General features: G+C 52.0%; 1 protein-coding gene across 1 annotated transcript; it reads right to left on the reverse strand.

Moving 5' to 3' along the window:
- Positions 1-976: 976 nt before the first annotated feature.
- Positions 977-15,660, reverse strand: TTLL10 (tubulin tyrosine ligase like 10). Its single transcript, XM_052654122.1, is given in 11 exon segments — positions 977-1,660; positions 2,027-2,143; positions 10,336-10,476; positions 11,011-11,182; positions 12,093-12,264; positions 12,606-12,691; positions 13,855-13,984; positions 14,065-14,183; positions 14,289-14,421; positions 14,501-14,581; positions 15,087-15,660. Coding segments are annotated over 11 exon segments (2,409 nt in total).
- Positions 15,661-16,352: the final 692 nt, after the last annotated feature.

The following is a 16,352-nucleotide window of genomic DNA, read 5'->3' on the forward strand; positions in this document are numbered from 1 at the left end:
TGAGGGAGGGTTGGCAGGACAAGAGGAGGGCATGTGACTTGGTGGTAACTGATGGGAGAGGTGAGGGTGGGGTATGTGAAAGGCAGTGCAGGAGGAGGGGTGCCAGCTGCAGTGGGCCTAGGGGTGGGTCTGGACTGGGGTTGGTGTGGGATGGTGGGTGTGGAGAGGGGATTATGGCTGGTCCAGGATGCTTGGTGGTAGTGGGTTTCTCCCAACAGCCTCGGGGTTGGGGTCAGAAGGAATATGGGGACATGCTGGCTCGGCACACCCCTCAGGGCTCCGTCCTGCATGACCATGCACCTGTTGCCCACAGCCTGGGTCCTTGGGGCCTCGCAATGCTCTGCCTGCTGTATAGCTCCCACCGTGGCACCGTTGGGGAGCTCAGGGCCGTGGTGCTCTGAAGCCCCAGAAAGGAGCTGAGCCTGGGCAGGGTGGGGCCTGGTGTAAAGAACCACTCCTGTGGGGATCTGGAGGGGGCTGTGGGGACCCACACCCTTGCCTGGGAGACACTGGCTGCCTTTCCCAGGGACCGCAGACTAGGCAGCCGGGGTAGGTGACCTGTGAGGCTGCAGCGACCCAGGGTCCTGATGGAGGCAGGCTATAGGTGATGCGTGGGGGCCCAGAAACTGGAGAGCTTCACCGGATAGAAGCAGCCCATGATGGGCAAAGTCAGGGGTTCGGATTCCGCGGCTCAACCCTAGACCCCCATGTTCCCCCAAGAATGGGTCCCAGCAGTGAAGTAGCGGCTCGCAGGGTTCAGGGAGGCTGCCAGCGGGGGTCTTGGGGCCGGGTATGCGGGGCAGAGGCCGCGCTTGTAACAAAGTAGCTTTTATAGGTCCCTGGGAGAGAGACGGCTAGGAGCCTCGATGGCCCGCGTTCTTGCGCTCCTCTTCTGCCGGCCCCGGGGAAAGCTCCCGTGCCCGGTCCGCGTCGCCCGCTCGTGGCTGCCCACCTTCCTGGGCCTCGGGGTCTCCACTCAGGGCGCCGTCCGGGGCGGGGACGGGAGGCCGGGGGCGCCGGTGCGCGGAGGAGGGCCGCACTGGCGCGCCGCCGAGGCCCCGGTGTGGCACGGGCCTGCGCGCGCCCGGCCGGTCGGTGGCGCGGAGCAGGGATGGCTCGAGGGGCGCGGCGTCGCAGGTGAGCCGAAGTGGGGGCAGCGGCGGGCGGGGGACGTTGCGGGAGCCCCCCAGGCACGGCCACAGGTCCGTCTCGCCGTTGTGCAGGAGCACGAAGCGGCGCTGGGACAGCAGCGGTAGCATCTTCTCGCTGCGCAGGCTCTTTTGGAAGGTCTCCAGCGCCAGGTCTGGGGAGGAGTCGTGGGTGAACTGGACGCGGAGCGGGGAAGGGCGGTGCGGGGGGAGGGGGACCTCCCACCCCGTCTGGAGGTGACAGGGTGGTGAGGGGTGGGATGGCACCACGCTGGCAGGGAGGTGGGGGCATGAGCAGAGGCTGGGGTTGCCACGCAGCCCTCGGGGTGCTGGAGAACTGGGTTTGTGGGCGTCTGAACTTACAGAGAGCATGTGCAGGCAGAGGGGGGCAGTTTGAGGGTCCTGGGGGGTGGCTCACCCAGGGTCTCCATGACCACGCCGGGAATCACTTCTTTCAGGACTTCACAGTTGGTGTGCAGGGCGGGGTTGGAGTTCATTTCCAGCAGCCACACCTGGGCCCAACACTGCTCAGCATCCCACCCCACCTACCACTTGGCCAGGAGAAGGTTGAGACTCTGGCCCCCATTAAGCCACGTGACCATCAGGTCACTTCTTTTCCATGACCTCACTCCCCCAATTGCCCAAGGGGCTGAGACTCTTGAGGGTCTGAGAGTCTGGCCTTAGGAGCCACCCCAGCGGTAGGAGTGAAACCTTATGGACACATCACCTCCAGGGCTAGGGAGGGCGCCTGACTGCCCACCCCAGGGGCCTGCCTGAGTGGTCAGGTGTGCACGGAGGGCCACTGCCTCCTGCACCTGCCTGCCAGCAGCCCCCCCCCCCCCCCCCCACCGCCCCCTGCCAGAAAGCCTCATCAGCACCTTGAAATTTTCATCGATCAAGAAGTCACAGCCGATGAGGTCAAAGTAGCCCAGCTTGCACTCCAGCTTGGCTTTGACGGCCAGGAAGCAGTGGGCCATGATCTGCTGCATCCGCTTCTGTGGGCAGGGCGGGGTAGGGGAGACAGGACGTCAACTGTGGGCCTTGATTACACCCTCCAGGCCTGAGCAGCCACAGCCCATCCCTCACCTGTGCTCCCACCGTGACCATACTGTCACATTTTCAGGGTCACAGGCTCACAGCCAGAAACTCCTTCACTCTCATTTTATTCATCCAACAAATGTATGGCCCTCCTATTGTGTGACAGGTACTGATGTGGCAGGAGAGTGGAGAGAGCTTCTGAGGAGTCTCTGCCCTTGAGCAGTTCACTCATAGGAGAGAGACAAAAACTTGATGTGTAAATCATTATGCACTTTGTATGGTGCACAAAGCCTCACATGCTAAACAGGAGAAGCTAAGGCAGGGTGAGAGGTGGGGGCTTTGGGGTGGTGTGGAAAGGGGTATGATCCAGGTGGGCCTCATTGAGAAGAGAGTGAGTACCAGGTGAAGATGGAAGGGGGGAGCTGTGGGATGGGGATGGGACACCTGGTGGGAGCAACAGCTGTAAGTTTGAGCATGCCCAAGGTGTCAGAGGACCAGGGTGATGCTGCTGTGGCTGGAGCAAGCTAGAGAGCAGCAGGAGATGAGACCAGAGTGGCACCAGTCACTTCTCAGGGTGTGGGAAGACCTCGTCTTTCACCCTGAGATCAGAGCTATGGAGAGTGGTGCACAGGAGGGCGTATCTGACCTGTGCCCTCACAGGGTCCTCTAGCTGCTATGCTGAGAGAGACTGAAGGGGCCTGTTGCAAGGATCTAGGTGAGAAATATGCTGACTTGTAGAAGCCAAGGTAGTGGGATGGATGCTGGGTCTATTTTGGGGTAAAGCCAGTGCAACTGATGAAAGCATGTGAGCTGTAAACAAGAATGAAGGGTTATCCCTAGATGTTTGGTCTGAGACTCTGGGAGGATGGAGCCCTCATCAACTGAGAAGGAGAGGAAACCCTGGAGGCTGAGACCTCTGTGAGCTTGCAAATGGGGTGCTGATAGGCTTTGGGTCAAGATCAGGGGAGTGGTCAGGGTCCATGTTTAATGTGGAATCTTAAGCACATAGATGGAATTTAAAGTCAGGGGATGTCTGAGAAGGAGAAATGTCATATGACATCCCTTATATAAGCATTGATACAGATGAACTTACAAAACAGAGAGAGACCCACAGACTTAGAGAACAAACTTATGGTTGCTGGTGGAACGGATAGGGGAAGGGATAGTTAGGGCGTTTGGGATGGTCATGTACACTCTGTTATATTTAAAATGGAAAACCAACAAGGACCTACTGTATAGCACGAAGAACTCTGCCCAATATTATGTGGCAGCATGGATGGGAGGTGAGTTTGGGGGAGAATGGATACATGTATATATACAGCTGAATTCCTTTGCTATTCACCGGAAACTATCACAGCATTGTTTGTTAATTGGCTTTATCCCAATACAAAATAAGAAGTTAAAAAAAAAAATGTCTGGTGATATCTGATAAAGACAAAGAGTAGATAAGAGCAGATAAAGAGTAGGGCCAGGCTGGACACTGGGCTCCAGAGAGCCATGGTGGGGAGCCCAGGGACCTGTGCAGGGGGCTAAGAGGAAGTGAGCAAGGTCCTGGAAGCCATGGGGAGTGAGGAGCTATGTCCAAAGTTGGCTGACCGGTCAGGGAGAAGAGGACCAGGGCTGATCCCTGAGTCTGACAACATGGAAATCACTCTGGTGAGCATTTCAGTGAGACAACAGGGAGAAGCCTTGCTGAGCAGGATCAAGAGAGACGAGAGCATCACAAAACGGGCAGAGGAAGGGGTCCAGAGATAAGCCATTCCATAAAAACAGCCAAAATGGGCCAAATTTGTCAAAATTAACCTTCTTAGAATGCTGGAAATTAACCAAAAGTGTTCAGCAACCTGAAGAGTGTTTATTCAAATAGAATCTTGAATCTTGACAGGAACAGCAAGTTTTGTAGTATTTTAACCTGGTCTAGTATTATTCCCTGCATCCCAGCTCAATGCCTTGAAAAAAGCCTACATTCTTGGTACTGGAGATAGCAGGATTAATCTGTTTGGCAGAGTAGTGTAGTCATTTGTCGTGATGTCTAATGTTTCCTTGGAAGACCTCACTTGAACTAAAGGCAAATACAGGAACAATGTCTTACCAAATAGAGAATATTGGTGAAGAGACAGAAATTATAAAGGAGAGCTGAACAGAAATTCTGGAGTTGAAAAGTATAATAATAACAAGACATTTGAGTTTGCAGACAGATCAGTTGAGATTATCCAGTCTAAGGAACAGAAAGGCAAAGGAATGAAGAAAGATGAAGTTACAGAGATCTATGGAAGGAGATCTAGAAAGAGAGTGAAGGAAGAGGCAGGAAGAATATTCAAAGAAATAATGGTAGTGGGATTCTCAAATTTGATGAAAAAGAATTTACACATTTGAGGCCAATGAGCTCCAAGTAGGATAAGCTCAACAAGATCCATCATATTGTATGCAAACTTTTAAAAGACAAAAACAAACAGAGGATGTTGAAATCAGCAAAGAGAAGTGACTTATAAGGGCTTCTCAATAAGACCAGCAACCAATTTCCCATTAAAAACCATGGAGTCCAGAAGGCAGTGGGTTGACATATTCAAAATACTGATAGAAAAATAAAACTGTCAACCAAGAATTGTATATACAGCAAAATTATCCTTCAAAAATAAAAAAGAAATTAAGACCTTCCCAAATTTAAAAAACAGATTATCAGTAGTAGAACATTTCTACAGTCCTTCAGACTGAAATGAGAGGACACTAGACAATAATTTGAATTCACATTAAGAAATTAAGAGCATCCATGAAGTAATTACATCAGTTCAGTTCAGTCGCTCAGTTGTGTCCGACTCTGCAGCTCCATGGACTGCCTGCAGCATGCCAGGCTTCCCTGTCCATCACCAACTCCTGGAGCTTGCTCAAACTCATGTCCATCAAATCAGTGATGCCATCCAACCATCTCATCCTCTGTTGTCCCGTTCTCCTCTTGCCTTCAATCTTTCCCAGCATCAGTGTCTTTTCCGATGAGTCCGTTCTTCACATCAGGTGGCCAAAGTGTTGGAGGTTCAGCTTCAGCATCAGTCCTTCCAATGAATATTCAGGACAGATTTCTTTTAGGATTGACTAGTTGGATCTCCTTGCAGTCCAAGGGACTCTGAAGAGTCTTCTCCAACACCACAGTTCAAAAGCATCAATTCTTTGGTGCTCAGCTTTCTTTATGGTCCAACTCTCAAATCCATACACAACTACTGGAAAAACCATAGCTTTGACTAGATGGACCTTTGTCAGCAAAGTAATGTCTCTCCTCTTTAACATACTGTCTAGTTTGGTCATAGCTTTTCTTCTAAGGAGTAAGCATCTTTTAATTTCATGGCTGCAGTCACCATCTGCAGTGATTTTGGAGCCCAAGAAAATAAAGTCTGTCACTGTTTCCATTGTTTTATAAGTACATAGTTAAATATAAAAGACATTACACATTCATTTTTTTGGTAATTGCCTTTTTCCTTCTGTTTTATTTAAAAGACAATTGCATAAAGCAATAACTATGAATCTATGCTGATGGACACACAATTTAAGGAGTTGTAATTTGTGACAGTAATAGCATAAATGAAGAGATAGAGCTATACAGGAAAAAATTAAAAAAAAAAACTATTGAAATTAACTTGGTTTGAATCCAAACTAGATAGTTTTAAATTAAGATGTTAATGGTAATCCCAAGGGCACCAATAAGAAAATAAGTCAAAAATGTATAGTAAAAGAAATACACTAGAAGTACACTAGAAAATATTTAACACAAAAGTAGGCAGTAATGGAGAAACAAACAAAAAGATATAAGATATATAGAAAATAGCAAAAGAGCAGATATAAATCCTAACTTATCAGTAATTAAATTAAATGTAAATGGATTAAGCTTTCCAATAAAAGACAAAGATTCGTAGAATGCATCCCCCCACCCCCCATATGCTTTCTATGAGACTCACCTTAGATTCAAAGACAAAGATAGGTTGAAAGTCAAAGAATAAAAAAAAGATATATCAGGCAAAAAGTAACCAAAAGGGAGCTGGAACATCTGTACAAATATCAGAGAAAATAGAGTTTAACATGAAAATTGAAGACATTAAGAAAAAAGAGAATATTTTCTAATGATAAATCAAGAATATGTAATAATTATACATGCACCTAACAACAGAGCCTAAAAATATATGAAGCAAAAACTGTCAGAATTGAAAGAAATAGACAATTCAATAATAATAGTTGGAGGCTTCATTATGCCATTTTCAATGATAGAACAGCTATACAGAAGATCAATAAGTAAATACAAGATTTGAGCAATCACCTACCCTGAAAGATATCTATAGAACACTCCACTTAACAGCAGGCTACACATTCTTCTCCAGTGTGCATGGAACATTTTTTAGGATAGACAGTATGTTGAAACATAAAATAGGGACTTCGAAAAAAATATATATATAGGGACTTTGCTGGTGGTCCAGTGGTTAAGAATCCATCTGCCAAAGCAGAGGACATGGGTTGGATCTCTGAACCAGGAAGATCCCACATGCCAACAGGCAACTAAATCTATTCACCACAGCTACTGAGTCTGTGCCCTAGAGCCTGTACTCTGCAACAAGGGAAGTCACCACAATGAAAAGCTTTTGCATCACAACAAAAAGTAGCCCCCACTCGCTGCAAGCAGAGAAAGTCCTCACTCAGCAATGAAGACTCAGTGCAGCTAAAACAAAAAACATGAAACAAGTTTCAATACTTTTTAAAGGGTTGAAATCATGCAAAGTATGTTTTCTGAGCACAATGGAAAAAAATTAGATATCAATAGGAGAAAGAAAATTTAAAAATTCACAAATGTGTGGAAGATAACACTCTTAAGCAACAAATGAAAGCAGAATGCACGAAATCTTATGGGATGCAGTAAAAGCAGTGCTCAGAGGGAAATTTATGACTGTAAATGCCTACATTAAACAGGAAGAAAGATCTCAAATCAAATCAATAACTCAATCTTCAACCCTAAGAAAAAAAAGAAAAGTAATACTCAAAGCAAGTAGAAGGAAGGAAATAGTAAAAATCAGAGTAGATATAAGTGGAATTAGAGAATAGAAAGCAATGGCGAAAATCAATGAAACCAAAAACTGGCTCTTTGAAAAAATCAACAAAACTGACAAACCCTTGGCTAAACTGACCAAGAAAAAGAGGAAAGAAGACTTAAATTACTAAAATCCAGAAAGAAAGACCTTGGGGCTTTCCTGGTAGTGCAGTGGTTAAGACTCTATGCTGCCAGTGCAGGGGGCATGGGTTTGATACCTGGCCCTGGTGGCTCAGACGGTGGTCTGCCCTCAATGCAGGAGACCCAGGTTCGATCCCTGGCTCGGAAAGATCCCCTGGAGAAAGACATGGCAACCCACTCCAGTATTCTTGCCTGGAAAATTCCATGGACAGAGGAGCCTGGTGGGCTATAGTCCATGGGTTTTCGAAGAGTTGGACATGAGTGAGTGACTAACACTTACACTTTCAGTGTCAGGGAACTATGATATAATACGCCATGTGGTGTGGCCAAAAGAGTAAAAAAAAATTTTTTTTAAGAAAGACTTTACATAAAGATGAGAATGATTATGAAAAGGATTATAATTGTTCGTAAAATACGAGTGACCTATATTCCAAACAAATTAGGTAACTTAGAAGAAATGGAAAAATTCCTGGAAAGACAAACTGATAAACTTGACCCAGGAAGAAATAATCTTAGTTACCTCTAACAAATAAAGGTTGAGTTAGTAATAATAATATAAATAATCCTTCCCACAAAAAAAGTCCACAATAGGTGGCCTTACTGGTGAATTCTTCCAAATATTTAAGGGCTCCCTGGTGGTTCAGATGGTGAAGAATCTGCCTGTAAAGCAAGAGACCTGGGTTTGATCCTTGGATCAGGAATATCTCCTGGAGAAGAGGATGGCTACTAACTCCAGTATTCTTGCCTGGAGAATTCCATGGACAGAGGATCTTGGTGGGCTACAGTCCATGGGATTGCAAAGAGTCAGACACAACTGAGCAACTAGCACAACATGCTTCGCAAACTACAAATATAGAATAGAAGGGAACATGTTCAAAACCAAATAGACAATAATGCTGTGGACCAATATTGCTTATGAGGGTACACACAAATGCTAAACGAAGTACTCGGAAACCCAATTCAGGAGCATATATAAAGGACAATAGGCTATGTCTGAGTGAGATCTATCCCAGAAATGCAAGAATGATTCAGTCAACACATGAGGGACTTCCTGGAGGTCCAGTGGTTAAGACTCCCAAGTTTCCAATGCTGGGGGCATAGGTTTGATCCTTTGTCAGGGAAGTAGGATTCCTGCGTGCCTCATAGCACAGCCCCGCCCCCCGCCCCCCCCCCCCAAAAAAAAAGAGAAACAGAATGAAGCTACAGCAATTCAAACAGTATGGTGCTGGCTTAAAGACAGACATACACATCAATAAAAATAGACTTAAGAGTCTGGAAATAAACACATATGTATCTGGTCAATTGATTTTCAAAACTTTGCCAAGAACAGTCTGACAGATGGTCCTGGGACAATGGAGTAGCTACACACAAGAGACTGAAGCTGGACACTTAGCTCACACCATACACAATAATTAACTCAGTTGAAACATAGGACTTTTAGAAGAAGCTGCAGATGTATCTTTACAACTTGGATTTGGCAGTGGATTCTTAAATATGACACCAAAGCATGAATAACCAAAGAAAAATAGATAAATTGCACTTCACACAAATTTAAAACTTTTGTGCAAAAAAGGACCTTATCAGGAATCCCCTGGTGGTCTGGTGGCTGAGATTCTGTACTTCCATTGCTGAGGGCATGGGTTAAACTTTTAGTTTGGGAACTAAGATCCTGCAAGTTGTGAAACAAATGAAAAAGGACATTATCAAGAAAGTGAAAAGAGAACTCACAGGAGAAAATATTTGCAAATCACAATCTGATAAGGGTCTAGCAATCAATATATAAAGAGCTCTACAGCCTAACAGGGACTCCCCAGGTGGTGCTAGTGGTAAAGAATCTGCCTGCCAATGCAGAAGATGCAAAAGATATGGGTTTGATCCCTCAGTCAGGAAGACCCCTTGGAGGAGGGCGCAGCAACCCACTCCAGTATTCTTGCCTGGAGAATCCCATGGACAGAGGACCCTGGTGGGCTACAGTCCACAGGGTTGCAAAAAGTCAGATATGACTGACGTGACTAGACAAGCATGCATGCACAGCCTAACAAAGAAAGAGTGGACAACGGAGGTAACAAAGTTTTCTAAAGAAGATACAGAAATGGCTAAGTACACGAAAAGATGCTCAATATCATTATCATTAGAAAAATGCAAGTCAACCCCTTAATGAGATAATACTCCTGTATACCCACCGGCCAACTATTAGAAAGATAGTAAGTATGGGCAAGGATACAGAGAAAGTGGAACCATCAGACATTGCTGGTGGGAGTGGGAGCAATTGCAGCCACTGTGGGAAATGTTGGCAGTTCCTCAAAAAGGTCAACATAAGAGGGACCATGCGACCATGCAATTCCCTTCCTAGACCTGTATCCAAGAGAACTGAAATACCTGTTCATGTATGTGAATACTCATAGCAGCGTTACTCATGACTGACAAAAAATAGAAACAACCCAAATGTCTATCAACTGATGAACGTTTACCCAAACAAATCATGGTCCATTTACACAGTGAAATATTGTTCAGTCATAAAAAGGAATCTTGAAAATGTTTATGCTCAGCGAAAGAAGCCAGGAAAACCCACATGTTGTTTGATCCCGTTGACGTGACATGTCCAGAACAGGGAGATGCGTGGGGACAGAGAGTGGACTAGTGGTTGCCAGGGGCTGGGGAGGGCAGTGGGAGATGACAGTGTTCTGGAATCAGAAGGTGGTGATCATCATTCAACTCTATGAATCCACTGAAAACCACTGAACTGTGCACTTTCACAGGGTGACCTTTGTTTTGCGTGAATGATCCATCTGAGAAAGGGACAGGAGAGGACTCTTAGAGCCAACTGCTGTGGGCACACCCAGAGGCAGCCCCGCCCAGGGACCTGCCTGTGGCCCAGCACCCCCTACCCCAGTCCTGACCCGCATCCCCTCCTCTCACCGAGTGGGCGGGGCACACACAAACCGTGAAGGTGGTGAAGACCCAGTCTCGGGGGAGGCCCTTGGTCTTGTGGAACTTGTTGTTGATGTAACGGTTGAGGTGCTCCATGCTCCACACCGTGTCCTCCTTGAGCAGCACATACAGGGGACTTTTCTTCTGCATGAACTGGGGAGGAAGGGCAGCGCCTGAAGGCCCGTCCCCCACAGAGGCCCCGATGGAGAGCATCACCCTGATGCTGCCACACCCCCAAAGGGGGCCTGCTTCTCCTAGACGCCCTGGGCTGGCTGTGCTGCCTAAGACCCTCCCCCAGCAATTCCTACCCTTGAGAAGCCCCCCCCAGATCCCCTGGGGGGCCGCTGCCCAGACACATCCCATTGATATCCTTCCTTGGAGACTGCTGCCCTTAAGCATCTCTGCACTGAGGTCCTCACCAAGACCCTCATCCTCTGTTCCCACCCCTGCGGTGCCTGTTCCACCCCCAGAGATGCCTGATCCACACCCAAAGGGAGACAAGCTGGGGTAGGGGGTGGCGCATGGCTCTCAGTCCTTTCACAGGGTGCCCGCTGTAGCTGAAGGTAAGAGGCATTGCTGACCGCAGGCAGGGCCACCTCCAAGCCTGGGCCGTGTCTACAGCTGGGTTCTTGGCTGCATTCTTGAACAGCGATTTTGTCCAAGGCTGCATCTGTGCAGCACATCTACCTGGTTGGTTAAATGGCCACTGAGGTCGCTGGAATGGGGATCATAAAGGCCGAGGGTGAGGCGAGCATAGCCGTGGCCGAAGAAGACCATGTAGGGCATGGCGCAGGCGATGAGCAGGTAGGAGCGCACATCAAACTTCTTCCCATCCAGCAGCAGCGGGTTCTTAATGTACCTGGGAAGGTGCGGTCAGCCTGGCCCAGGCCCCCACCTGGACCTCTTAGTTCCCCAGCACCCCTGCCACCTGCCTCAGCTGTGAGCTCTGGGTCCCCTATTCCAGTTGAGTGTAATGTCCCCTCATCAGGGGACATTTCTGAGCCTGAACAGGTCAGGGAACTGGGGAGGAGGGCCTGGCTCCTAGAGCTCAGCTTGCCGATGTATAACTGGGGTACCCCAGGAGTTGGGGAGGCAGAAGCTGGTTGGCCCCATGGTCAGGGAAGACTGTCTGGAGGAGGAGGCAGGGATGACCTTGGGCTTTAAAGGGCAGGTGCTTTTGGAGCGACAAGGAGGGATATCCCAGTGGAGAGCTCTGAGGTCTGGAGACCCAGAGGCTGGAAGCACTGCTTACAGTGACTGAGAGCAGTTGTGGCAGAAATGAAGTCCCACTGGTGGAGAGGGAAGTCCAAAGGGAACTTTCTGAGGCTGGACTGTGCCCCGGGTGTGAGGCTGAGGGTCTGGACCTCACCCAGAGGCAGAGGGAGCCCAGGAGGGGGGTCAGCTCTGCCCGAGGGCCTGAAGGCTGCAGCTGGCTCAGGGGGAATGGGGGAGAGGCTGGGCTTACTGCAGCTCAGTGTGCAGGATCCAGGTCAGGGCACAGCTGACCGAGCGCCCCCTGCTCCGCACTGTCCAGGGGCCTGTGGTGTGTGTTGTCGGGGGTGGTGTGTGCAGGACATTTTCTTCCAGCCCTGACAGCAGGAGAAACCCCACCCTTCCTAGCTACACAGAAGCCCAGCTTGGGGCACTGAACCTTCTACTTCGAAGAACTCCTCTGTGGGCCCTGCGACCCCCACGGACCCTCACAGGCACCAGTGGGCTTGGGTCAGCCCCACCCAATCAATGCCCCTCATGGGGCCCATGAGCAAAACCTCTGCACGACCCGCGCCTGGGGCGCCCGGAATGGCATCTTGCGGTAGATGGGGTCATCCTCGATGCTCTGGGTCTTGGCCTGGAGGGTGGTGACTTCCTCTTGGTTCCGGAGCAGAAAGATGCCTTTGCCCTGGTTGGAGGCTGTGGGCTTGCAGATCCACATTTGGGTTTCTGCAGAGAGAGCCATCTGAGCCTTCAGGCCAGACCCTGCCCTGCCCCACCCCTCCCAGCCCTGACTGCTCTCCCAGTCACAGCCCTGCCCACACTCCTCCTAGCCATAGCCTGGAGCCTGCCAGGCTTTAACCTCCACTAAGGTCCAGCCATGACACCTCCCTGGCATCACCTTAGTACTAGCCCTGTCCTCACCCAGGTTGGCTCCACCCTTCCCCTCCCTGACTATGCCCCCACCTCAATCTCTCCAGGACCTTGGCCCTGCCCTAATCACATTCCCGTCTTGGTCCAGCCCTGCACTGGTCTCCCCAGAGTGGGCCTGGCATCCAGTGACTTCTCACCATCAAAGAGGGTGAAGAAAGCCTCCCTCTCATCCCTGATGTCCAGACGGTACGTCTCTGGGAAAAAGTCTTCCATTTTCAGGACCCTGGGGAAGAAGGGGGTGGGGAAGTCACTGGGAGGGTTGTCCCCTCCCCACAGCTTGGCTGACCATTCCAGGGGCCTGATCTGGGTGGGGGGAGGGGTGGTTTGGAGGGAGAGTTTCCAGTGGGACTGGGCTCCAGGCACCCCTGCAGCTTTTGGCGTCCTCTAGCACATATCTGCCACCCCAGCTCTTCCCTCTGCAGAACCTTTGCACCTTCTGTTCCCTAGCCAACTTGGGCACACCGGGCTTCTCTGCAGGCTGCCTCACCTGCCTCCGACCCCTCCCACCTCCCAGCTCTTAGGCCTTCGGGAGTGGTCAGTTCAGAGCTGGGTGTCCAGGCCAGGACAGTGACCAGCTTGCAGTGAGTGGTCGGCACGGATCCCCTGGCCTGGGATGCCTTTCAGCCCTTTCATGGACCTCCAGGCCGACCTTCAGTTTAGGGCAGAGTGGCTGAGTGTCTACCTCTATGGCCCCAGGTGTCCTGAGCTGGTCCACAGGAGCTGTTCCAGGGCGGGTATCATGTCCTTTCCAGATCTACACCCCCGGGGGACACAGGACCTGACTTGAGTGGCTGCTCCGTGTGTGGAGAATGGATGGGGATGTCGAGAGGTGGGGCGTGGGTGGGGGTAGCCTGGTGGTGTGTGTGGTGTGGTGGATAGACAGATGCCTACAGGGCAATGGTCCAGGGCTGCTGACAGAAATGGTGGAGGTGGACAGCTGGACATGAGGATGTAAAGATGGCCTTGATGACCAGATGGTGGCTGGTTGTTTGGATGAGTGGGCAGACTTGTTAGTGGCTGGGCAGTGAGTGGGTGTGGAGTGGACAAGTGAGTGACAATTTGGGCACATGGCATGGGTAGGCCATGGGGCAGGAATGGCTGTGCGGTGGACAGCCAGGGTGTGGCGGGCAGTGGAGACAGTATAGGATGCCAGTGGGTGGCTCTGTGGCGGGCATGTGAGGACCGCTGAGGCCATGGGGTGGATAGGTGGGATGCTGGTAGGTGTTGGGGGGGAGACAGATTAGCTGGGTCAATGGGAAAGCAGATGGGCGGATAGACTAAGTGGAGGGTGGTCAGGACCAGCGACTGACCCATCGAGTGGGGGTGTGCAGCTGGGTGAGTGGGTGCCAGGGGTGGGGGGCAGGGGTGGGGGGCAGGGTGGCTCACTTGGTCTGTGCGCAGGGGGCTGGCTTGCTGGTCTTGCTCAGGACTCTCGAGTGCTCCCTCAGGGCGCTGAGCAGCCCAATCTTGGTGGTGAGGAGCTTGTTGTTGGGGAGCTGGTACAACAGCTGCTTGCCTGGCAGAACAGAGCCTGGGCAGCACGCGGTGGCACCCCCGTGTTTGAGGGCTGCCCGGTGAGCCCGGCCCTACCCCTACCTTCCCGGAAGTTGCAGTAGGTGTCTCTGCACTTAACCTCACACCACTTGAGCTTGTAGTCTTCCCGCCGGCTATCCTGGATGCGCCGCCAGCCCTTGCTCTTGCAGTAGGAGCTGATTCTGTAGGGAAGGGTCAGTGCTTACCTGGGGGCCGCGGAGCCAGGGAGCAAGGCTGGGTAGAGCCTGGGGGCGGTGGGACAGGGCCTGGATTGAGGCCCCACTCACATGGAGGCCCCGTTGGTCCCTCCGATGTAGAAGAAGGGGCCCTGCCCAGTACTGGGAGGCTGCTTCTCCCCCTCCAGAAAGTGCTTCTCCAGGAGGGTGGCCTGGGGCCTGATGGCTTCAGAGTTGTCCAGCTCTGTGGGCAGGTGGGAAGTCAGAGCCTCTGGCCCACCTGGCAGCTTTCCTGCCCCCTGATGAGCCTTGCCCGAGCCCACCTGCATCTTGGTCCTGCTGGCTTAGCTGATGCAGGAGCCCCTCCTCTCCGTGGCTCCCCATGGGTCTCTCATGGGCCCAGCCTGTGAACAATATAGGTTCAAATGGAGCGGAGAGCATTCACTCAGAATCTGGCCGGAGCCCCTGGGCAGTCCCCCAGCCATCTCGGCCCATCTCTGCCCATCTCAGGCCCAGAGGGCCTCCCAGGAAATGGGGGAGAGTCACCATCATCAAGAGCCACCTCTGGAGTGGGCAGTGTCCCTCCTTACCAACAGGGCAGGGGGCAGAGGCTGAGGTTGAGGCTGGAGCTGGGGGTACACGTGACGCAGGGGCATGCCCAGGAGGGTGGGGGTCACAATGTCCATCATGATGTCAGGGGTGACCCAGGTCAGTCAGGGTAGACCCCTCTTTATGCCTGTTCAGACCCTGACTCTGCTGGCCTCTGCCCTACTTGGCCAGCCTGGATCCCATACCCCACACGTGACTTCCTCCCAGCCCCTCTCCCAGGACAGAGCTGTGTTGTCCCCTGTGAGAAGGCCTTTTTGGGGATGGCGTGCCTGTCCCCAGGAAGGTTCTGGCTGCATTCACCTGGTGTCCGGGTGTGGCCCCACCGGATCCCTGCCATCCTTGACCGCTTGCCTCTCTTTGTGCTGACTTGGGTCCGAGGGGGTGGTCCTCGGCGGTGGAGAAAGTGGGTGTGGCTGCGGGCCACAGATGCTGGGGTACCTGGGCAGGGGTACCTCTGGGATGACACGGCTCCCACACCTCTGCGGGCCCTGCGGGCAACCTGTGGTCCTAGCCCTTGAACTGGGCACCCGGTCAGGCCCGCCCTGTGCGGGGAGGGCTGCTGCCTGGAGTGCTGAACTCCGGTCTGGTTCCGGTCTCTGTGGTGACTGTTGGGCTGGGTGCCCCTTGAGGGCAGGGCCTTCTCTGCATCCTGTCTGTCTGGGGTGAGTCCTCCCCTGCAGGGATGGTTCGTCGGAGGTCGGCGTCTCTGTACTCGGCCGCGGGGGCGGCTGTAAGGAGGGCTGCTGTCAGGCCTGTGGGGCTGGGGGGGAACGGCCTTCAGCGGGCCCCTCCCAGGGTCAGTGGGGCTGTGGGCCCTGCCCCTAGAACGATGCCTCCCTGGGGCACCTTTCTTGAGTGGCTGAGATGGGAACATTTTAGGGAATTTTAGCTATTCCTTGACAGGTCCTTCCCAGTTTGGGGGCTGCTCGGGAGGCTAGGGTTTTCCGAAACTGAAGAGCCACAAGCAGTGGAAAGGCCAGCAGCCTGGAGTGTGGGCAGGCACAGAGAGGCTCCTCCGAAAAGGACAGTCGCTTTGCAAACAAACCAACTGGTCACCCTAGAGATGCTGACCAAGACCTTTGTCCCCATTTAGGACAGAAGAGGGTAAACTGGAAACAGCTGTCAACCTAGTGATGGGGGCTGGGCAGTGGCTGGATGCAGGGAGGGTCTCGGCCTTTGGCCAAGCCGTGTGGACAACCTTGAGCCCCCTTCCCAGCCCTGCCCCACCCAGAATGAGAGGTCTCCTTAGTGGGGCTGACCCCGCCCAGCATGACTGGGGTGGGGAGTGGTGCCTGCTGAGAGCAGGGAGGGTGCTTGTGGTGTGTACGTGTCCCCACGTTGCCTGAGACCCAAACCTTCTGGTGATAGAGGCCCCCAAGAGGATGACGGGCAGTACTACCCCCCAGCACTCCCACCTGAGCAGCTACTGGGTCAACGGACACCTGAGCAGGAGGTTGACACATAGAAATAGCAGCTGCACAGTCAGGCTCAGAGGAGAGGAGAGGGTGGCTGGGTGGTGAGGGTGGGCAGAAGGCACAGGGACGTGGCCCTAGAGACATGCCAGGG

The sequence above is a fragment of the Budorcas taxicolor genome, chromosome 16 (genome assembly GCF_023091745.1).
Source record: "Budorcas taxicolor isolate Tak-1 chromosome 16, Takin1.1, whole genome shotgun sequence".
Taxonomy (NCBI): Eukaryota; Metazoa; Chordata; class Mammalia; order Artiodactyla; family Bovidae; genus Budorcas; species Budorcas taxicolor.